Source organism: Lutjanus erythropterus, chromosome 10 (genome assembly GCF_056507025.1).
Source record: "Lutjanus erythropterus isolate fLutEry1 chromosome 10, fLutEry1.hap2, whole genome shotgun sequence".
In the NCBI taxonomy this organism is placed as follows: domain Eukaryota; kingdom Metazoa; phylum Chordata; class Actinopteri; order Lutjaniformes; family Lutjanidae; genus Lutjanus; species Lutjanus erythropterus.
The window spans coordinates 5,152,684-5,176,119 of NC_139326.1; the positions used below are offsets into that span (position 1 = coordinate 5,152,684).

General features: G+C 39.3%; 1 protein-coding gene across 1 annotated transcript; it reads left to right on the forward strand.

Annotated features, from left to right (window-relative positions):
* The first annotated feature begins 2,584 nt into the window (after positions 1-2,584).
* On the forward strand, positions 2,585-21,184 carry trpv4 (transient receptor potential cation channel, subfamily V, member 4). Its single transcript, XM_084729433.1, has 17 exons — positions 2,585-2,654; positions 4,196-4,277; positions 6,539-6,987; positions 9,067-9,242; positions 11,068-11,220; positions 11,920-12,060; positions 14,191-14,489; positions 14,713-14,892; positions 15,107-15,265; positions 16,859-16,951; positions 17,088-17,161; positions 17,534-17,699; positions 17,791-17,857; positions 18,535-18,836; positions 19,965-20,092; positions 20,186-20,307; positions 20,423-21,184. The coding sequence occupies exons 2-17, from the start codon at positions 4,269-4,271 to the stop codon at positions 20,521-20,523; spliced, it is 2,619 nt and encodes an 872-aa protein (XP_084585559.1). The 5' UTR covers positions 2,585-2,654; positions 4,196-4,268; the 3' UTR covers positions 20,524-21,184.
* The last annotated feature ends 2,252 nt before the right edge of the window (positions 21,185-23,436 follow it).

Below are 23,436 nucleotides of genomic sequence, written 5' to 3' on the forward strand. Positions count from 1 at the left end.
TTTTACTTCAAAGTTATTACACTGTCCCAAGTAATTTTTTTGAAAAGCTCTAAAAATACAAGAAGATATGCGACACTGATGGCTTCTGATATTTCACACCCGTTTGTGCCTTAAACTGGAGGTACAAAGAATTTAAGTAACAGTGTCAGCTGTTCTACCTTTGGTATTTTATACATGTCACTTAGTGTGAACCAGGCAGGCTAATTAAGAAAACAAAAATGCTAATTACTACTTCAGCCTGAATTTATATCTCTACTGTTCTTCCTCTCTGTTCTCAGGTGCTCACATAAAACTGAATGTGCATTTTCTTTAAACCTCATTGTCGAGGGGACATAAAGTGTTGAATTATGACTTCTTGCCTTCTATGCTGCTGTTGGACAGAAAAACAGAGGTTTTGACAAGACACTGATCTTGAATAGAGGTCATATTTGTGGCCTTTGGTGAATCAACACTGTTGTTTGAATGTTCTGAAATGTTTGCCTGGTGTCTCTTGTGGCTGTTGCTGTGTGTGTATAGTGAAAAATAACAAATATTGTATTTTCAACTTATATAAACCACAATTTGCAATAAAAATATTTGCATCAATTGATGCAAGTTTCTTTTTTTCTTCTTCTTCAGTTTCTTTATGGAAATCATCCCTACAGTTTCCCAGCACTGTTTTTCTCGGCAGAATAGGCAACCAACAGTGGTGAAAAGTAATTAAGTGCATTTACTCCAGTTCTATACTCAAGTACAGTTTTAAGGTAATTAACTTTACTAGAGCATATGCATTTTTTTTTGCCGCTTTACATTTCTACTTCACTATATTAATTTGGAAATATTGTACTTTTTTTCCTCCACTACAATTTTGTGACTTCTAGAGTTAAGATCAGTATTTTATATACACATTACATGGTGCATCTTAATAGTATAAAATATCTAAAATTATCTTCACTTGCTGTTAACATGTTGATGCATCAGTAATTATAATACAGTATTATAATGAAACACTCTGACAGGCCTTTCTGCTGTATAAATAACGATACTTTATTAACATTTTGCTGCTAATGCATGAATAAAATTGTAAATGTTGGACTTTTACTTGTAACTAAATATAACCACCACACAGGTAAAAAATATTAAAAGCTTTAAAGGTATTAATAAACACAAGGAAATGGGTACTGATTTTTCTTGGTTGTGTTTGGCTCTTCCTTCATGATCCCTTCAACGTTCTCGCCACGTCCTTCTTTCAGAGATTTATTAACCGGTGCTGAACTTTATTGTGTGATTTTGAACAGTTGAGAAATGGGTCATTATTTGTGAAATATGATTCTCAGGAGGCATGTTTTACTCAGCAGTGAGGCCACCCTCACTGGGATAGAAAACAAGGTCATGGATGAAGTTTCATTCTCGTCGTGGATTAGAAATCTTTAAAGTTCTCAGAAAAATTAATATTTGAACGCCTTGACTTCATGACAACGTCTTCTGATGAAAATCCTGTGATACGATGGAAAGTGCCCCTTAGTGGGGCACAGGGCCACTGCTGGTGAGACATGGATGAATAGGTGAAAGCATGAAGTAAATATAAGTTGAATGTATATGATATATGTAGGGAAAATAAACAAACAAAATTCAACTGGTACACAGCACAAATCTGAGGTACTTGTATTTTATTTGACTCTTTCTACTTCTTCTCAGCTATATTTTTATAAGAAATATTTTTTACTCTACATTTATTTGACAGCTTTAATTACTTTACAAATAAACATTGCATGTAAAATGTAAACTGAGCTCATAAAAAATGATGTTTTGTTGTAAACTGACTTAGTCGATCAATTAATTAGGTGATTAACACAAAATAATTGACAACTGTTTTGATAATTGTTTTAGTAATTTTTTAATGCTGCTCATTCAATTGTTCCATCTTCAGAAATGTGAGGATTTGTTGTTTTTCTTTTTAATTATTTTAATATTTTTTTTTATTTTTTTCACTTTAGGCTGTGAGAACTTGTGGTTGGTATTTTTATTTTTTTCTCCATTTCCAGAACTTTCTTTCTTTCTTTTTTCTTTTTTCTTTTTTTTTTTTTTTACAAACCAAACAATCAGTCTATTAATAAGGAAAATAATTAGCAGATTAATCCATAATGAAAACAATCATTAGTTGCACTCCTTGTTCAAATTAGCTCCATCTCAACCAGCTACAACAGTTTAAATGAATACATGAGAATTAGTAACACAGTGACAATGTTATAATATGTGATATATACCAGGGACATTTTTTCTGCTATCACCTCGCTTATATTACATACGTTTACTAAAATAATGTAATAAATAAATAAATTTAATGCAGGACTTTGACTACACCTTGTTCTCCCCTGCAGCCTGAGATGTTTGAGCACCTGGCGGACATCACCGGTACTGCAGCTCACACTCAGCTCTCAGAAAAGTTTGTCCCTCCCAGAAATGTGAGCGGAGCTGGACTTTTCTCAGACACATGAACCAGAGGGACGCTGTAATTTTGTTAAAGCAGTTTGTTTCATCTGACAGGAGTCAGAGGCGCACAATAAAAAAAGAAAGACAACACATTTGGAGGCGTTGAAACTATGGATTAAAGTCGCTGAATAGTTTTTACTTTGTAAGAAACACGAAAAAAAAACCCAACAGATTAGATCAAGGTAAGTAACAACTCCGATCTTTATCCTCACTAGATGTTTTCTAAAGTGACTTCATTTAACCAGTTTCCGTGATGCAAAAATATTTAACTGATCTAATGAGAAATTGAAGACAGACATTTTCTGAGAAAGTTCACTTTTAATGATTCCTCAGGTTCCAGATGTTGCTATAATTTTAAAGCTGAACAAAGATTCTGTGTTTAATGTCATTATTTTTTTTTTACTTTTGTACTTCTTTATTGAAATGTAGCATATATTTTCATGTATATTTTTTTCTTTTTGTCTATACCCAGCTATACTGTATCTTTGCAACCTTAAAACCTTAAAATGTATTATGTTAAAAAAAACAGAGGTTTTAAAACTGGGGTCTGTGGACCAATAGGCGACCTTGAGCAGGTTATAGGGGGTCCCCAGAAAAAAGAGAAAACTAGTATTTCAACTTTCAGCACATTTTTTTGGAAGTTGGAACAACGGGGAAGAAAACAGAGTGGGCTGTTTTGATTTATTGAGATTTATAGTGATCCCAGTTCAATCACTTCTTGACTACACTGCAAAAAACAAAATAGTTGAGAAAAATAAAATTATTATTTACTTTTTTTTTTTTTTTTTTAGATTTGAGCCTAACTCAATCTTAATTTTTGTTTTGTTGTCTTATTGAACTTTTAGACACCCCCTGAAGACCAGATCCTCTCTGTGGGTGGGTCTGAGGGGGTCCTTGACATGAGAAAGTTGGTTTAAAACATTCAATCTCTTTTTTTTTTTCCCAGCAGCCCCTCTTGCTCTGGATAATGTCACATCAGCAGTGACAGAGCAGGAAGTCCCCCATCTCTGAGGAGACATTAGAGTCTCCCATTTAAAAACTTTCTCAAGTGGGATTTCCACTTCCTGACCCAATAAGTGGATAATATGTGAGCTTTGGGTCTGCTTGATATTTTATGATCCCGTTCTATTTCTCTGACAGCTTTAATACGCACTGAGTCCTCTCCGCCTTCACACACCTCCACCACAGTCTGTTAGAATAGTTTATCAAGGGCAGCTTCTCTTTGTTCCTCCGTCTTTTTACTATCCGATGCCCGCTGAAGTGTAAAGGCATGATAATCCCGGGTGTCAGACAGGGCTGTGACTCATGCCTCTGCCCTTAGTGGGACCCCCAGCTCCTGTGTTTGTGTTGCTCCTCTGCAGAACAGTCTGGCTTACATAGGTTGTCAACGTCATGAACAAACTTATTTGAGAGGAAGCTGTGGAGGGACATGTGGTGATGCGTTTGTGTGTGCACAGGAGCTGAAATGTAAGATTATGCACCACTGGTAGGCAGGTGGTGTGATCCTGCCTGCCACAGGAAACACATCCCTCTGACCAATGAGAGGCCGGACTCACAGCCACGTTATTGGTGTTGGCCTCATTCCTTTCCTCGTTTTTTCCATACATCCCAGCCCTGAACGACAGAGTTTTTTTTTGTCACTCAGGATGTACAGATTTCTTTTTGTATGTACTTCTATGTCAGTTATTCATACAAGATGCTCTCTCTTTTTTTGTTCCTACAGGACGCCCACATGCTTCAGCATCATTTCCAGTTTCCCCTGAAGAGGAATTTGGCACATCATTGTGATAAAAGGGATGAATGAGGTAAAGACAGGACTTTTTAAGGTCTCTTTGGTAGTTATACTCTTAATGCATTAGTTTGATTGGTTTATTATTTTGTCCAGTTTGCTATTTCAGGGCCTCACCTGTAGCAAAGACCTTCCCTTTATTCTAACACATAATACATGATAATATTTTTATGAAATAATAGGTCCAGTGTGTAAGATTTAGGGGGACCATTTGGCAGAATATGGCAGAAATTGCCAAAAACATATTTTCATTAGTGTATAATTGTAATTGTAAAGTTAGAATGACTTGTTTGTATCTACAGAGAGTGTGGGTCGGTCGTGTCTTGAAGGGAACCCTGGGTTTGCAAGAACTGTGAAACTCTTGCGAGATTTGTACCTGCCCTTTCATCAGGCTGTAGTGACATCCAAAGTCTCTTATTGCACTCCACCTTTAAAAGTAGTTTATTTTTCTGACTTGTTTATTCATCTATTTATATAATTGTTGTTCATGAGTAGCATAAAGGGGCAACAATTAGCATTTTATTATAAAACCCTGTTTTATAAAATTATAAATGAATGAACCTTGTAATTTATAGTTTGTTCATCATGTATATAATTTTTGTTTTTGCACCTTGTTGTACAACCATGTGTTGCAAAATGATAAATAAATTAGCATTGTATCTTTTAAAATAACCAGGTAGCCTACAACAGCATGATTTGTCACTTTAGGACTTATCAGTGAATGTCTACAACAGTGACTGTCACTGATTTCTGTCATTAAAATGTTCTCTTTTTTGTTTGGTTGACATATAACTTCCTATTGCTTATAAATGTCTTCACATATAGACTAAAAAGATGTCAATTGTTTAGAGCATGTGTGTAAAGTAGAGTTATTCAAACACAGACAATAGAAAACAATAAAGTTAGTCTTGGTGTCGTCCTCGTATGAATGCCAGTGTGCTTCAATCTCAACGAGACTAGAATATTTAGCCATCAGCCTATTTTCTTATTTAGCCTCAAGAGTTCATAAAAATGGTCAAAAATCCCTACAGAAAATACCGTATTAAGACACCAAGACCTCGATGAACGCCATAAAAAAGATTAGGAGATTTCACTTGAAATAGTATTTTTCAGCAATGGGATAGCAAGCACTTTTGTTCTGGAAATTGCTCAGAAACCCCCTTATTGTCAATATACTCCATGATCCATCCTCTGAATGCTGCAGTTCTCTAGTTTGTGTTGACATTTCATGAGACTGAGATTATCCTAGAGGTCACAGTAGGTCATTTTATACAGTGAGGTCAAATTTTAAAAATTGTCTCACGACAATGAAAAACACAATTTCTAGAACAGGAAAAACATATTTATACTGAGTGCAAAAAACTGCATGGTTTTTGCCTCAAGCTGTATGGGATTAGCATAAATTTTGGTACGTCTGCAAAGTGGGGTTTCTTGAGTACACATAAAATATCTTTTATCTCACATATCTTGAGGCAGAAAGGTCAAGGGACCCCTTTGAAAATGGCCATGCCGGTTTTTCCTTCACCAAAATTTTTTTCTGCTTTCCAGCAACCTAGCATGACATGGGCCTGCTGGAGCCTCTCCGAGACATTAATGTTGGCGGGGGACGTGGGCGTCCCAGCGGGGTTGAAGAGGTTTTAATGCTGCTTGAATAAGCAAGAAAAACATGGAACTGAAGAAATAAAAGACACAAATTATATAAATGAGAAGCACCTATAAATGCTGGAGATGACAGAGGATCTCTAAGCTGACAGTTTCTTAGTTATGAAATTAAACATTTTTATTTCACATTATCATAGAGGCATGATTGATTTAGAACAGATTAACGGCTCCCTGTGGAGTTTTTGACTTCTGGCGACATGGAGCTGTTTCTCTATGAGTGGGTTCCCATTTTGCTTATCTTGTGCACGTGCACACACACGTGTGACAGGATACACAGTCCTGCCAACGGTGTCACAATAACGGCTGGCAGTAATACACCAATATATGCTGCAATGTACCAGGAAAGGTAGAAATACACTTTATTTTACTTTACTACCAACTGTAATAAACATGGCTTTAAAATATTTTAAGAATCATCTTTGCAAATGTTTTATGAGGAAGGAAATACATTCATCACATTTGTTAGTGAGACAGTGAATATGTTTTGTAACACTGAATAACATAACTTTTGCTAAACTCCACACCTTCAAGACTTCTTTTTCCATTTGTACAAGCTTTTACCATCCAAAGGCCGTGCAGCTCACTCAGAACATTTTGTCACGGTGTTTTTTCCAGGGCCGCTCCACTCTCCTCAGAAGGTGCCACCTCGCCTTGTCCAAGGCCGACACCCTCGGCTCCAGTCCTGCCAGAGCCGCTGTCTCTGTGGACTCAGGTGATGGCGGGGCCGCTGAACTTGAGAGCGATGCAGCGCTCGCCTTGTGCGAGCTGTCAGACCTGTTCGAGAACGAGGACGCCTCCCCGCCAACGCAGGACACGAGTCAGGGTTCGGCCGTGGAGTCGGCTCAGCCCGGCCAGCCCGCGGACAGCAGGCAGAACCTGCGGATGAAGTTCCAGGGTGCTTTCAAAAAGGGCATTTCCAACCCTATGGATCTGTTGGAATCCACCATATATGAGTCGAATGTGGTTCCAGGCCCCAAGAAAGCACCCATGGACTCGCTCTTTGACTACGGCACCTACAGGAACACGAGCAACCAGAAGAGACGCAGGAAGAAGCTCCCAAGAGGGTGAGAAGGGGCCTCACTGTCTCTAAACTACAGTTCATGTGTGTTTCCAGGATTTAACAATTGACCCCGCCCCTTTTCAGTCTTTGTTCCAATGACAGTTGAGCAAGCTTGGCACCTCTGTTAACTTTCTCTTTTCATGTTTCGTGTATTCATGCATGCTATGTACTAGGCTTCAAAAGAAAACCAAATTTTGAACACAGGGAAAATATGTTGGGACATATATATAGTCACATCTTAAGTTAGCTAATGTTAGCAAAACACTAGCTAACTAGCTGGTTACCAACTGATGTAGATTAGCTGGCTAGTTAGCTAGCATTTTGCAACAGAGCAACATGTTGTCTGGGGATTTTTTTCTGTCGAAGACTGTGTTGTGAGCTAACTGTAGTGAAGAAAAAAACACTTTGCGGACATTACTCAAGTTATTTTCTCTGTGGATTTTTCAGTGCAATGCATGATGGTATTGCTTGGTTACTGACCATAGGTTGTGCACTCCTTTTCACCATGCATTGTGGGATACTGATACTGTCCACTCACAATAACGATGGATGTAAATTTAGTAAGCTAGTGTTTTACTCATATTAACTAACTTAAGATGTGATCACTTTCACAAGTCCCCTGGCAACATGTTTCAACCATTTTGAAAATGTGTTTTTCTTTTCAACATAGAGGAGTCTGGTCTATACCATATCTAAGCAGCATATAGGAAACAGGAAAGGAGAAAGTTGGCTGAGGTTCTCAAAGGAAGGGGACAAGGAAACTGAAGAAGAAAGAGACAGCAATGTGCTGTACTCTGAAAACCACACCCACCGTGGGGGAAAAAAAGGGCCACAATATGAAACCAAGTGCTTAAATGCTCACAAAGCGAAAGTAGCTGCTAAAAATATTATATTTCAGCACATCTAGCAGAAAGGAAAACTGACAACCTTAATATTTCCAGTAAATCTCAGTGTTTTTCTGTGATTTTCTGTGAGAAATCAGAGGAGAAATACTTTAATATGAACAACTATTTGATTGCATCACCAGGTAAAATCGTTATTGAACTTAGCAAAGGTGAAAGCCAGGCCTTTATAGTTCAGTTATCTTAAATTGCAGCTGCAATCTGGGCGTAATGTCACTGAGTGTCAGGATCCCACAGTTTTCTCATTCATACTGCTGACGTCTCACATCTGTATTCACTTCTGTCTCCTCAAAGACTATTTGGACTGTGTTATTTTTGGTTTGGCGGCTTATAAAACTTACTGACTTACTGTTGTTTGCTAGCAGGCAGAAAGTGACAAGAGGCACCGTCATGCAGTGCAAGTCATGATCATGCTGTTTGGAGACCAACAGCAAGCACACAAATGCACACATCAGGAAAATGTAGTCAGTTTGTTATTCTCTGGATTGTGTGTTTTCAAGGTCATACAAGGTAGATATGTTGGGTTTTAGTGAGCTTCTTACAGGCTGCAGTAGACCTGGCACTACAGTCTGACACCAAACAAAGCACTGAATGTTCTGTAGTGATGTAATGAGCCTTCCCTCTTTTTTAAGTTTCCTTGGGAAGGGTCAGTTGTGGTCCTTTAGACCTCTTACTTTAGGGGTTTGCTTTTACTGTCTTAACAGTTAGACATTTTCCAGGGACAAAAAGGCTGGGTTAGAAAAATGCCATAAAAACAAAAACCTCCTTCAACTGCCACTCTGTAGACAGAGGTGTGTCACATGAGGAAGTATGTGCACACACACACACACACACACACACACACACACACACAGATCGTGGGCCAAGCAGTCCCTCATTCGGGCCATTCACAATCTAACAGAGAGCATGTTGTTGGTCACTCTGCAGCAGGAGTTGAGGTAATATTTAGGCTGCTGCCTGTTCCTGGCCGCTCTACCTGTCCCCCCCCCACACACAGAGCTCTATTTACTGCAACACTCCGGGGTGTGGATGATCGCTTAAAAGATGGCTTGTGCACCAAACGGCCATTCACTTCTTTATTTCCTGTCAATGAAATGTAAGAAGAATCTGTGAATTCAAAGAGGATTCCAGTGTATGAGTGACAAACAGTAACATCACGTCACGCTTCTGTGTCTCCTCAGTAAAGCTGAGACGTCCTGCGATGATGGTCCAAACTCAGACCCGCCGAAAGTCATGAAAGTATTCAACCGCTCTCTCCTCTTCGACTGCGCGTCACGTGCAGACGATGAGGCCCTCGAGGGCCTGCTGGAGTACCTGCAAAGTCACGAAAAGAGGTTAACTGATGAGGAGTTCAGAGGTGAGACTAAAATCAGATATCTACGCCCTTGTTTTTTTCCCTGTGAAACCAACCACTGGTTAGTCAGACTACAAAATGGTTTTATGTGTGGATAGGATGCCCATTTTTTTTGATGCAGTTGACATAGATTAATTTCTCTTGTAAATCTTGACCATCTTTGCTCTAAAGCGGAAACGCAGCTTTATCGAGTGACAGGTTTCCCCCGACCTTTTGCATTCCCCTGCTCCTCTTTGTCTGCTTTTCTTGGTTCAGAGGATGTGAGCGGGAAAAGGTGGAGTGATGTCACGCTCTTTGTCCTGCACGAGGCAGGCCCAAGAGAAGCTTCCTGTGTGTGTCCAAGAAGTTTTTTCAGGCTTATAACAGGGAGCAGAGAGAAATCACAGCAAACTGTCAACTCCTTCAGAGAGATAAACGGTCTCAAACTGAGCGACTAAAAATAGTGGAGGGCTTACATGACCCCTGTCTTTTACAGATTGATCATATTAACCCTGAACACTTATTTGTTTGCATGCAACAATTCCCAAAACTCTGTCTTTCCTCTTTCGTGTACTCATTCCCAGAACATTTCAAGAAACACACCAAGAAGTCACATTTTATACGACAAAAGATGCCACGGGTTCTTCTACCTCGGGAGATACTTCTGCAGTTGGCGTGTGAAACAATGTGGAGTAGTTCAGCTAATTTAAAAAACAAAAAATAGATTGGTTTAAACAAAGAAACCCTCATGTGGACTCAGCTGAATCTGGACACCATGTGTTTAAAAATGTACTTATGTTAGACATCCAAACAGATAGCTACAAGTAATGTCACCTTATATTATCTTGACTAGAGTTGCAATGATTAATTGATTATTAAATCAAACATCAACTATTTTCCTAATCAATTAATCAGTCATTTTTTAAAGAAAAAAAGGTCAAAATTCTCTGATTTCAACTTCTTGAATGTGAATATTTTCTGTTTTCTTTACTTCTTACTGACAATAAATTGAATATTTTTGAGTTGTAGACAAAACAAGAAACACTGATCAATATTTTCTGATAATTAGTACGAGACCATTTTTCACCAACAACTGATCGATTAATCATGAATATAACGGACAGATTGATCGGCAATAAGTTATTTGCAACCCTAATCTTGATGCGTGTTATTGCAAACATACACACATGTTAGATACTTTATAGATAAATAGAAATAAATGCATGTAGGCTGAGTTAACAGGATTTCTCATTTCTCATTTCATCTCATCTGGAAAACGATACAGAACATTTAAGACTACTGAAGTCTAACAATATAATTAAGTTAATATTATTTATTTGGCAAGCCAAATAAAATCTCCTGTGACCCACCTGTGGGTCCCGACCCAGTGTTTGGGAATGACTGCTTTAAAGTAACAGATCAATTTTAAAATTAGCAAATGCTGCCAAAGTAATGGGTAAATGGTGGAGTGATCTAAAAGATGGTGAAGTGTTAAATGTTCGCTAAAAGTAATGGATAAATCAAGAACTGAATGGATAAAAGCAGTTATTCTAGCTAAAGGTAATGCCTAAATAGTGAAGTAGTTGGTGAAATAGTTATGACGTTTGCTAAAAGTAATTGATAAATTGTAAAATAGTAGCTGTATATGGTGTAATAGCTAAAGGAATGGTGAAATAGACTAAACTGCAAATGCACCAAACCAACTGAGACACTAATAGTTATTAAAGTTATTCTAAAGTTCTTCATTTTTTCAGATGAACACATGTGGAGCATTGTGGGTAGTGATAGATTAAAAGAAGTGTATTTATGCTAAAAACCAGTCTTTGTTTTGATTTGATTTTTCTACCAGAGCCATCCACAGGTAAGACATGTCTGCCCAAAGCCCTGCTGAACCTTTACGGTGGGAGGAACGACACCATCCCGCTGCTGGTGGACATCGCAGAGAAGACCGGAAACCTCAGGGAGTTCATAAACACGCCCTTCAGGGACGTCTACTACAGAGGTAAGATGATGAAAACACAGGGTTGTTTCATCAGTTCATCTTCCACTGAGGCAGTGTTTTGTTACTGTCGCTCGTCCGGCTGCTGGATGAGGCCCAGTTATGGGCAACAGGACTGTATTTATAATATGCATGTATACAGTGACTGAAGCTCTTTAAACCAGATGATCCAGGCCTCGTTTGTTTGGCTTCACATTCTTGTGATGAAACAGTGAAGAGCCTGTTCACCTTTAGGTTTCAGGAACACCATGTAACACAAAACGTGATGCACAAGAATGGTGAGTTTGAAAAGAAGACTGCTTTTTTTTTTTTGCTTGTGCAGGAAGCACCTTTTATGTGACAACATAAAAATGTTTAAGGGCTCGGTTTCTATGGGTTCTGACCCCACAGAAACAACCTGCACATAAATGCTCGCTGCTTTTAGTCAAGGTTTTTTTTATGGCCTCCACCCTTGAGCTCAGTTTCTCAAAAGAAAAATGCGAACAAATGGCAAGAGTCAATGCTGTTTCTCTTGCTCTCTCTCTGCTTTTCTGCTTACAGATTTGTCAACATAATTAACCCCACACACCTAATTTCAGCAATTGCCTCTTGGAAAACACATTCTTTCGGCTGATGATTTTAATTGAAAACAGCAAACAAAACAGCAGTTTGAAATAACCGCTGAAATGTTTCCGTATTGTTGTGTTTTTCTTGCGTCGTCAGGTCAGACGGCGCTCCATATTGCCATAGAGCGACGCTGTAAACAGTACGTGGAGCTGCTGGTGGAGAAGGGGGCTGACGTTCACGCCCAGGCGAGGGGACGCTTCTTCCAGCCCAAAGACGAGGGCGGCTACTTCTACTTCGGTAATGACCTCTGTCTGCACTTAAATCCAGTCTGAAAACAAAAGAGATCATTGTTCTAACCTTATACTTTTCATCTGCCTACGGTGTTTTATCACTGAAAGAAGAGTTCTGGAAAAGTGTTTCTGTATTTTCTGCATCATACGGTGGTAATGATGTGGTGTGTCTGTGGTTTCTATGACTTCACCGTTCACTTCTTTCAGTTTCCACTCTGGCTCTGACTTTTACACACGAGTGGTTGTTCTGTCTTTGACATCAGAGGTTTGAGATGTGTACCCCAGCAGCTGCCAAGATAAAATAGTTAACGCGTGGTACACGGTCCTGGCAGAGAAACCTCCGTTTCCATGGAGAAATTAAGTGACATTTGACCCCACCCTTTCTCTTTTTAACGTGGCGGGTTTTGGCTGAGCAAACACAGTCAGGATACGGCTGCGGTCCGGAGGTGAGGTCCACCTCATGACCAAATGTTTTTTGAAGCATCGTACGAGGAAGAGTCATCAGCGGTGCTCCAAAAACACATGAAAAGACGAGCGTCACGTCAGAGGTTGTCCAGTGAAAGGTGTCAGTGTTCTGCAGTGAAGAAAAGTAAACCTCCTCTGCTGTGCCGACCCTCCTCTAAGAAGGACTTCACTGACCTGTTAATACACTGGAGCCTGTAAACTAAACTCAATACTGCCCTCTGCTGGCATCTGTTTAACCCCAACATCCTACATCAGAGGGTCTCATTTTTTTTTCTCAGCCAAGGACCCTTTACAAGATAGAAAAAATCCCCCCTTATGTAGGTATATCTTTTTTTGAACTTATACTTAGTTGTGTGAAAAAACAGTTTAACCAGAGGAATCTAGCTTTGTCTGCATTGTGTTGTGCTCAGACCATGGATATCCTTGGAGGCGATCTCTGTTTATTTCTGACAGCAAAGAGGTAAATAACAAAATCCTTTGTCAAATGCATCCATATACTAACTCAACCCCCTCTCCCATAGAGTGCAACAGCAAAAGGGGACATGTTGCATTTAATATAGTACAATAAAACACAGAAAACATACCTGACAGCAGAGAGTTAAATAACAAAATCCTCCATCAACTGCGACCAAATAACTCACCTACACAAATTAAATGATGCAGGAATATTATACAAACATAGTTTAACAGAACTGAAAAATGGAAATTATAACAAGAACAATGTTGCTTCAGTGGAGTATAACAGGAAGAGGCAAAAGTTATAATTATTATCACAAATTTTGTGTAATTATAACACTTAAATACTACAAATGTATATTTGACTCTGTTACACATATCACTGTTGAGACTGAATCTATGAACTATTATAGGTTAAAGAATTTAAATATTATTTGTTGAATAATGAAGACTTTTGTAATAAAAAAGTTTTTTTATATCATAATGATTTAAATTAATGAAGAGTGCTCCTGTTTGAAAACCGCTGTCCTACATCAAAATAAAGTGATGTATTTGATGTATTTTGCTTTTAACCCTCTAATGATTATTATAGAGTATATAATTGACTTTAATATTACTCTCCAGTAAGAAATGGCTTGTTATGGACGCTGTTTTATTTCTTACCCAACTCAATTTTAAGAATTGTTTATTTGATCACATTCATGCGTTCTACTCCTCGCTCATCACAGAGGAGATGATTTCTATTTGCACTTAGCACGGTTGTCATTCCCAAATCCCAGCGTGTCCGGGCACAGTGTGAGTAATTTGCTGCGGAGCTTTGCAGTGAGGTGAACAGGAACCTGGCAGGGCTGATGGCTAATGGGATTTATACTCACGCTAACACTCTGCATGCACCCGTGCAAATCCATGAAGAGGAGCGTTTCTGTGTGAGGTGACAAAGTAATCTGTCACCCATGGCAACGGCTCATTTTCAGCAGCTGCTTTTGGCACTCTGGCCCCATCGCGCCCCTCCCTCAAACAACTGCTAATTGTGCTGTTTTCATAGCGGGGATTTAAGTCAAATCTTTGATCCATGTTTAGTATGCTTTGCAAAAACATACAGACACCAGCTACAGTTCTTAATTAACCCTCCTGTTGATTTGCTTATTTTTAATCTGAAGTACAGTTCCTTTAATCTCCCGTGAATTCAATATGAAGTCTCTCTGTGTTTGCACAGGTGAGCTTCCTCTCTCGCTGGCTGCCTGCACTAACCAGCCTGACATTGTGCACTACCTGACCGAGAATCCGCACAAGAAGGCCGACCTGCGGCGCCAGGACTCACGTGGAAACACGGTGCTGCACGCCCTGGTGCACATCGCGGACAACACCAAGGACAACACACGTTTCCTCACAAAGATGTACGACCTGCTGCTAATCAAGAGTGCCAAGCTCTACCCAGACTGCAGCCTGGAGACGGTGCTCAACAACGATTGCATGTCACCACTCATGATGGCCGCCAAGCTGGGCAAAATAGGGGTAGGGATAAGTTTCCATCATCACATTTCTACAGACAGTAATATCATTAAAGGGGTAGTTCGGATTATTTGAAGTGGGGTTGTATGAAGTAATTAGAGAGGAATCCCAGCATGGAAGCTAAGCAATTTCCTGCTGCCTCATACAACCCCACATCAAATACTCTGAACTATCCCTTTAAGTCCAGGTCAAAGGTCAGTAGGTCACCTTCTCCATATTCTTCCAGGTGTTTCAGCACATCATCCGACGTGAGATTAAAGATGAGGAAGCTCGTCATTTGTCACGCAAGTTTAAGGACTGGGCTTATGGGCCGGTGTACTCCTCCCTGTATGATCTGTCCTCACTGGATACATGCGGAGAGGAACCGTCTGTGCTGGAAATCCTCGTCTACAACAGCCGCAACGAGGTGAGTAAGAACATGTTGTTTATTTGTCATTCCCGCTAGGAAAAAGTGCAGCTGAGATGAAATGTTGTTTCTCTGAAGATCAGAGTAGTAAGAGCAACAAAACAGCAGGCGCAACAGAAAAGATTCTCTGTATGTACAAAGATCAGGATTTTTTAAAATTTTATTTCATTTTTATTACCTTGTATCAGTGCCATGTTTCTGCTCTTGTTGTTAGAACCGCCATGAGATGCTGGCAGTGGAGCCCATCAATGAGCTGCTGAGGGCCAAATGGCAGAAGTTTGCCGCTGTCACCTTTTACATCAGCGTGGTTTCCTACCTCATCACCATGATCATCTTCACCCTGGTGGCTTATTACCACCCGACACATGGAAAGGTGGGTGAGAAACTACTGAAAATATAGACGTTTTCACAGTATGGCCAGATTGCATAGGACCTGATCAATGATTCATGATGGGTGATGTCGAATGTGCCCATGCAGCTGAATCTTCAGGGCACCACATGAGCATATTTATAACACAGCAGGCATTTTAACTTCTTGCTTATTTAATATATATATTCTGAGTTTTTTATGTAGGCCACATGTGCTGTACATTAGACAGCTTAATTCTATATGCATGTATGATGTCAATACATAATGTACCAGAGCATTTTACTTCCAACTTTGTATCAATTTTGCACCAAGTAACCATTTACTGCACTGCATTAAAGATCCAGTGTGTGAGATTTATGATAGCTGAAATGAAATAGAATATTCATAAGTGTGTTTTCATCAGAATATAATACCTGAAAATAAAAATCGTGTTTTCATTACCGTTATCGTTATGAGCTGTTTATATCCACAGAATGTTGAATCACCATGTTTCTACAGTAACCCAGAACAGACAAACCAAAGACAGACTGTTTAGTTTAGCATAAAGACCAGAAACAGGGAGAAACAACTAGTCTGGCTCTATCCAAAGTTTAGCCCTTATAATTTTTATAATTAACACATTAAGGCTTTCTATCTTACAACTGGCGTGATGTTGATGGCACAGGTGGCACAGGTGGCATTGCGATCTTACAGCAGAGCAGCTGTAATTTTTTCCATGTCTGCAAGATGGCAGATGAACTTGCACCTAGTCTATGCACTCACAGGTGGGAGGTCTAAAAATGAAAGTGTGATCAGGTGTATTTGTTGTCTTGTGCACAGCTCTTTGTTGTCAAAACCACTTGCAACCGGCGCCTTTGGCGCAGGTACGCACACACACATCTCCACAATTACAAAATACCTTTTATTTATGTTAAATTGCATGCGTATGTGTGTGCATTTCTAAAGTTAATCTCACTAATAAGGATCATTGCATGAAAATCTTTTGTGTTTGTTTCCTCCTGGTAAATCCGCCATCATGCTTCCAATGCTGACTTTCTGATTGGTTTATTGTATGTTCAGCCTAAAACAATTGATAAAGGGACTTGTGCACAGCTGATAGGTGTATCCCGCTTTTCTCTTGGTAAGAGGGGCGGCGGTGGGAGGAGACAACATTTTCTTGTTGTTTTTTACTTGCAGCCATAAAGATCTTCCAAATGTATGCGTCACTCTTACTGAGACCTTTAGGAATTTCCGAGGTATAAAAAGGTAAAAGAGAAATCAGAATTCAGGTCCAGAATCCTTAAAACTAAATGATCCACTCCATTCTAAAAAGCCTGAATATAATGTCAAGACCAAAAAATGTGTAAATGATCCAGTAGGATTTCTGAGACACTGTTAATCTGGATATCTGGTTGGAGGTAAGATGAATCGGATCAGATTTTCTCAGCAGAAATCTCTCTAAAATAAAGAGTTAGTGTTGGTAGACTGGGTTTCCCATAGTCGAATCCACATTTCCTCTGATATTACTTTGTTACCTTTCTTTTCCCTGCGCTGCAGTTTGAGTTGAATCCTAATTAAAAGAATGTTATCGATAAATCTCATCGTCTTTCCTTCCAGCCTCCGTACCCTTACACAACATCCTCTGACTACCTGCGTATGGCGGGAGAGATTATCACCTTTGCATCAGGAATCTTCTTCTTCCTCACCAACGTGAGTCAGTACGCTCTGACGCCTCTTTATGGTTTGATCATTGCTCACTGCCGTCTCCCACTCTCTTGCATCAACCTCAGTCCTGTAACAGCAGCGTTTGTTGTCATTATGGAAATGTTTCTCCTGCACTTTGCAGATTAAGGACCTCTTCTTGAAGAAGTGCCCCGGGGTGAAGTCTTTATTTATTGATGGGTCCTTTCAACTGTTGTAGTAAGTCCCCATCCTGTGTCCTTGCCACCCCCTCCTCACCTCTGCTGTAGCTCGTGCTGACTTTTACCCGAGGCAAATTTTGCATCCTCTTAATTGAGTCATCTAATTAATTCCTCAACCTCCTCCCTGGCATGTGTTGATAGTTTACATCTTTAATTAAGCCCATGATGCAAACAAAGAGCAGAGAATGTCGAGCACCTCTTTGAACTGTGTTGATTTAAATCATTAGCAACATGGCTGTGATGTCTACATTCTGTTAAAAAATGCCAAATGCCAGCGATCACGTCTTCCTGCCTTCGTGTTTTACTTCAGTGTCACATGCTTTAACGTTGGAACTCGTCTCGTGACAAACTTTTTCCCTGTCGTCCTCAGCTTCATCTACTCTGTACTGATCGTAGTCACCGCTGCTCTGTACCTGTCTGGCATTGAGGCTTATGTGTCTGTGATGGTGTTTGCACTTGTGCTGGGCTGGATGAACACTCTTTACTTCACCAGAGGCCTGAAGCTCACTGGCACCTATAGCATCATGATACAGAAGGTTAGATAATGGAGAAAATCAACAGATAATTAATTAACATGGAGCATCTGCACCCACGTATTTTAACACTTTTTTTGTTTTTGCTTCTCAGATTCTTTTCAAAGACCTTTTCAGATTTCTGCTGGTGTACGTGCTCTTCATGATTGGATATGCATCAGGTAGGCTTATAGTCACCACTACAGGGGTACTGTGTGTCATTCTTGCTTAAAGGAATAGTTTGACATTTTGGTAAATACACTCATTTGCTATTTTGTCAAGCGGAAGATGAAGAGTTAATGGGAACACTCTCATATCTGTCCATTTATGTAAATATGAAGCTACAGCTAGGAAACTGTTAGCTTAGCTCAGCATAAGGCAAACCATATTTCACTCATTTTTATTTATGCAAAGCTAATCTAATTTTCTAACTGTTAACTTGAAACTGATGGGGTGTTTCCCCCTGTTTCCAGTCTATATGCTAAGCTATGCTAATTGTCTAGCTGTAAACTTAAAGTTAACAGGGTTGTTTCCCTCTGTTTCTGTCTTTATGTTACGCTAAGCTAATGTCTAACTGTGCACCTAAAGCTACCAGGATGTTTCCATCTGTTTCCATTCTTTATGCTAAGCTAAGCTAACCACCTGACCATGAACCTAAAGCTAATGGGGTGTTTCCCCCTGTTTCCAGTCTTTATGCTAAGCTAACCATCTCTTGGCTGTATCGTCATATTCATTGTACAGAGTGGTGTCAATTTCTTCATTCAACTTTTGGCATAACAGCGAATATTTCTCAAAATGTTGAACTATTCCTTTAAGTGCTCACAGTATAACCCAACCTCTGTCTGTTTCCACCCCACAGCCCTGGTGTCCCTGCTGACAGTGTGTCCTCCACCGGAGGAGTGTGGCGGGGAATGCCCCACCTACCCCAACTGCAGGGACCCAGACACCTTCAGCACCTTCCTGCTGGACCTCTTTAAGCTCACCATCGGTATGGGAGAACTGGACATGATCCACAGCGCACAGTATCCTGCAGTCTTCCTCATCCTCCTGGTCACCTACATCATCCTCACCTTTGTGCTGCTGCTCAACATGTTGATCGCTTTGATGGGCGAGACGGTGGGACAGGTGTCGAAGGAGAGCAAGAAGATCTGGAAGCTTCAGGTGAGCTGTTTGTGGTGGGAATATGATATACATGCTTTAAAGGGTTATTTCTCCCAAATTGAAAACACATATTGCCTCATCAAGCTGTACAGATTTGTACATGTATCATAGTATAATTTCTGTATGTAGAGCAGATTGTTTGTAACAAAGGTATAAATGGCAAATATAGTTCAGTAAAAAATAGATTATTAGATGAAAATATACTTGAATAAGAGTGAAAAGAAACATTAAAAGTACTCTTTCCTTTAGAAAAAGTACTTTTTTACTCATGCCCATTACTGAGTTACTACCCACCTCTTGTTTTGAAAAATTAAATTTTTCCAAAGCTACCGCAGCAACTTAAGTCACTCTGAGCTGAACGCAAACACCAGCATGCTAACCTAGTTAAGAGATCACCAAAACTGCCAGGATTCATCCTTCAAACACAGGGGTATCTGTGACAAACTTCATGCCAATCCATCATGAAGTTTTTGAGCCATTTTTTTTTATTTTACAAACTTAGGAGGTGAATAAAGAAATGAGGAGTTAATTTGCAAAAAACACATACAGCATTCTTAAAATGAATAAACCAACAACAGTCTTTCATTGATATTCTCCCAAGTGCATGATGAGAAAACATGATTAATGAAAATTTGAAAAATAATGAAATATCTTCTCAAAACAAACATCTGTTTGATTGATATGTTTGGAGTGCACAAAAAAATATAATTTGGTATTCGATAAATAAATGAAAAAGATAGATAGAAGAAGATAGAAGATATCTGTTTTGCAGAAAAAGCTGCTACAAGGTGTTTTTAACCAGTTATTCAAAGAGTCCCAATTTATTACTGATGCCTCTGTTTGACCTACCCAAGTTAATTAGACCATCCATGAGAAGATCTGCTATTTTTGTATTGTTGTTTTAACTGGATGCTCGTGAAATAAGCCTGTTATATTTTCCCAGTCAATTCAAATCAAGTGAGTTGTACATTAGCTAGCTAAAAATAAGCAGTAGAAAGATTTTGTGTAGATATTTTATATATTTTGTGGTTATTATGCTGGAAATACTACCACTTTTGTTCACAGGTGCTTCCAAAATTAAGTTCCTTATAGCAGCTTTAAACATGTTTACATAATGTGTTCTTATAGTGGGCAACAACCATCCTGGACATCGAGCGCTCTTTCCCAGTCTGCCTTCGCAAGTCTTTTAGAGCCGGGGAGATGGTGACCGTGGGGAAGAACTGGGACGGCACACCTGACCGACGCTGGTGCTTCAGGTATTTTACATGAGTCGTAATCACAGTCACTCAGCAGCAATAACACCACCTCAAAGAAAAACTGTCAATCCCGTTGGTGTCTTGTTATATCAGGGTAGATGAGGTGAACTGGTGCCACTGGAATCAGAACCTGGCGATAATCAATGAGGATCCAGGCAAGAATGAGACCTGCCAAGCCAACGGGCTGCAGCAGAGCGTCAGAGCCTTGAGGAGAGGTGAGATATTCTCACTGTGCTCTCATGAATAAATTCATAGACAAATAAGTATGTATTCACTCTGACTTATTCATACAGATAAAAGAAAATCTTTCTTCTTTTTATCCCCCTCCAGACCGCTGGTCCACTGTGGTCCCGCGGGTGGTGGAGTTAAGTAAGGGTCCGCGGCCTCGTGATCTGGTGATAGAGATGGAGCCGCTGACGCCCAGACACTGACGCCTGCAAATGACTAGTGCTGTCCTTAGAAGGAGACAGCGGAGAGCCATCAGCATCAGTGAGATCACTCTACAGGGGACGATTTGGCCAATAAGTGTTCTAATTTGCACAGATCTCATGTGCCTTGTCTTCAGAGGAAGTATAGTAAATATTACAGTGAGACAGTCAATGTAAAAGGACGGACAGGACTGAGCACACAGAGACACTGGATGTACAACGTCTTAAAGAATCACTGATTTACACAGAGTTAAAAACACTCAACCTGAGATCAAAATGAACACAGTGAGCTGTAATTTGATTGTTTGATTGGGAACACTTTATTTGAAGGGGTGTGCATAAGACTGCCATTGCACTGTCATAAGCATATCATGACAGTCTATGAATGTTTATGAGTGTTGCCATAAGTGTCATTTACATTATTTGAGATGTTTTTGTCATGACAAATTGACATAAAGCCAATAATGTCTTTGTTATGACAACTTGGCTTTATGAAACTTAAAGAAACTATTTAGCTTTAACTGTCATAATGTGTTTGGTTTTGACACTAGCTGTCGTGACATCATTATAAGTTTGTCAGGAATTATTGTTTACTATTGTCAAGTAAAGTGGTTCATTTTGGACTTGTCGTAAAGATGTCATTAAGTTGTGTTACACTGTCGAACAGTTTCATGAATAAGTTCCTGGACTTTGAGAAAAGTGGTGCCCTTTGCACTGTTCATAAAGATGACATTAAATGTTATAAGGCCAGTTTGGCGACAGCGTACAGTACCAGAGTGATTTAGCTTATAGAGTTAGATGATGGACAGACAGCAGTTAGCTAGTTTACTTGTGTATTGTTTTGCTGTTATCTGTAGCTGGTGTTAGCTCAGTTAGCTCAGTTAGCCGTGGAGTCGCCTAACAGCCCCGGAGTGCCAGGAGCCAAACTCTGCAAAAAAAAAAACACAAAAAAAAAACACCTTGGTACTGTACTTCCTGTTGTTAAGCAGGCTGGTGTTTGGTCCTGTTCTGGCTAGAATTTCCAGTTCGACCAGACTAGACAATGACAACATTAACATGTTGGGTAAAATGTGGATCGGTACTGCACATGTGCAACTCTCAACATGATGTGTCACTCCTGAGTTACTTCCTTCCTCAGCCCCAGGAAAAACAACGTGTTTAATTTGGGATGATGTTTTAAAAACAGACGACATGCAGAACACATGAGAACTTACTGTCATAACAGTATTTTCTTGATAAATGTCAAGTTACCATCACAAAAAAATGCCAGCTTCACATTAGAAATGACATAATTGACCAAATGACACTTAATGACAACAGTGATAAACATTCATAAAGACTCTCTCATGTTCAAGGTGTCTCGACATGAGTATGACAGTGAAATGACAGTCTTATGCACACCCCTTCAACTAAAGTGCTACCATTTGTTTTTCACTTGTCACATAAGAATGGAGGACTTATTATAAAACTGTACTGTACCTCTCATTTTCAGACATCAGTGGCTGATCACTCAGGGAATTAAGAGAGTCGGGATATTTCAGCATTTTTAGTCTCATTATAGAGTTACAGAAAACAGAATCATGGGTTATCTAATAGCTAGCAGAGGCATAATTACTGTATTATTGCATTAGCAGTGCAAACAAAAGCTTTGGTAGAAATTCCATCTACAGATTTAATCATGATGGCAGATATTTATTCATGAAAATAAATATTCATAGATTTATAGACTAGAGTCAGCTTTTATTTGCTTGCTTTATATTTAAGAGGTCCATATATGACGCATCATAAAGATATGCTCATTTGAATGTTTATTGTTCAGCAGAGGGAGGTTCAGTGTATAGAAATTTTATATTTTCTCATCATTTTCTGTACTGTATTAATCAAATAGTTTCAAAACTATGAAAGTCTCAGACTTGGACTGCCAGCGCCGGCAGTGCAGCTTTCATTTGAACTGAAACAATGCACTATGACAATTTCTGATGTGTGCATTATTATATGAACACAAAGACATTGTTCTGAACAAGATGGGCATGATGAGCAGGTTATAGTTGTCAAGCAAATATGCAAATGCGAGACAATAGCCTTCCGTGTTATGGTTTGTCTTTGAATTTCCAGAGTTATTGTTCCTTTGCAGCTGGGGTATTTGCATAATCAACTCTCAGGCCGTGCCATTATGTGCTTCCCCCTATTTGCTGCAGCGTTTTCATTGCAATTGGCTCCTTGCCCTATATAGCATCTTCTTTATGCGCATCTACTGTATGTATGCATGTATTTGTGTTATTGTGCTGCATGACAGGGTTTGATTAAGAGCAGATAGGACCTGCAATTCATTTTCACTAATTCATTACTGTTGAAGGTCACAGGTCATTGTTCACTGTGTTTACACTGCTTTTATAAGGAGACATGTCTATGCATTTTTATATTGTTTGTACATTGCTGCACAGAACAATAAACACTGAATTTATTTTATAAAGCACACACTAGTCTGTCTTGTAATTCCTAGATCTTTTTTTGAAGATATTTCCAATCAGTACTTGAATGATTTAATTATTTTATGTGCTACTAATCAGCATCAGGCAGAAATTATATAATTTCTGTTAATATAATTTTATTCCATTCATCATCTATCATCACTTATCCTTTATGGGTCACAAGGGTCCGGAGCTTATTCCAGCTGACATTAAACGAGGGGGGGGGGGGCACCCTGGATAGTTTGGTCAGTTCATCACAGGGCTGATTGATTGAATTAATTTATCCTTGGCTACTAATCAGCATCAGGCAGAAATTATTGAATTTTTATCAATATAATTTTATTATTAAAAGATACAGAAGCTCTGTGAATAGACACCAATGTTCCCTTTGAATTTGTGAAGTAAAATGATAAAACACTTGTGCTGAAAACATAACCATTACAGT

Excerpts from the sequence above, each read along its gene's own strand:
- trpv4 (XM_084729433.1), top strand. Across the intron at positions 14,893-15,106 it reads TCTACAACAGCCGCAACGAG|AACCGCCATGAGATGCTGGC; the intron begins GTGAGTAAGAAC and ends TCTTGTTGTTAG. Across the intron at positions 20,093-20,185 it reads GACCGACGCTGGTGCTTCAG|GGTAGATGAGGTGAACTGGT; the intron begins GTATTTTACATG and ends TTGTTATATCAG.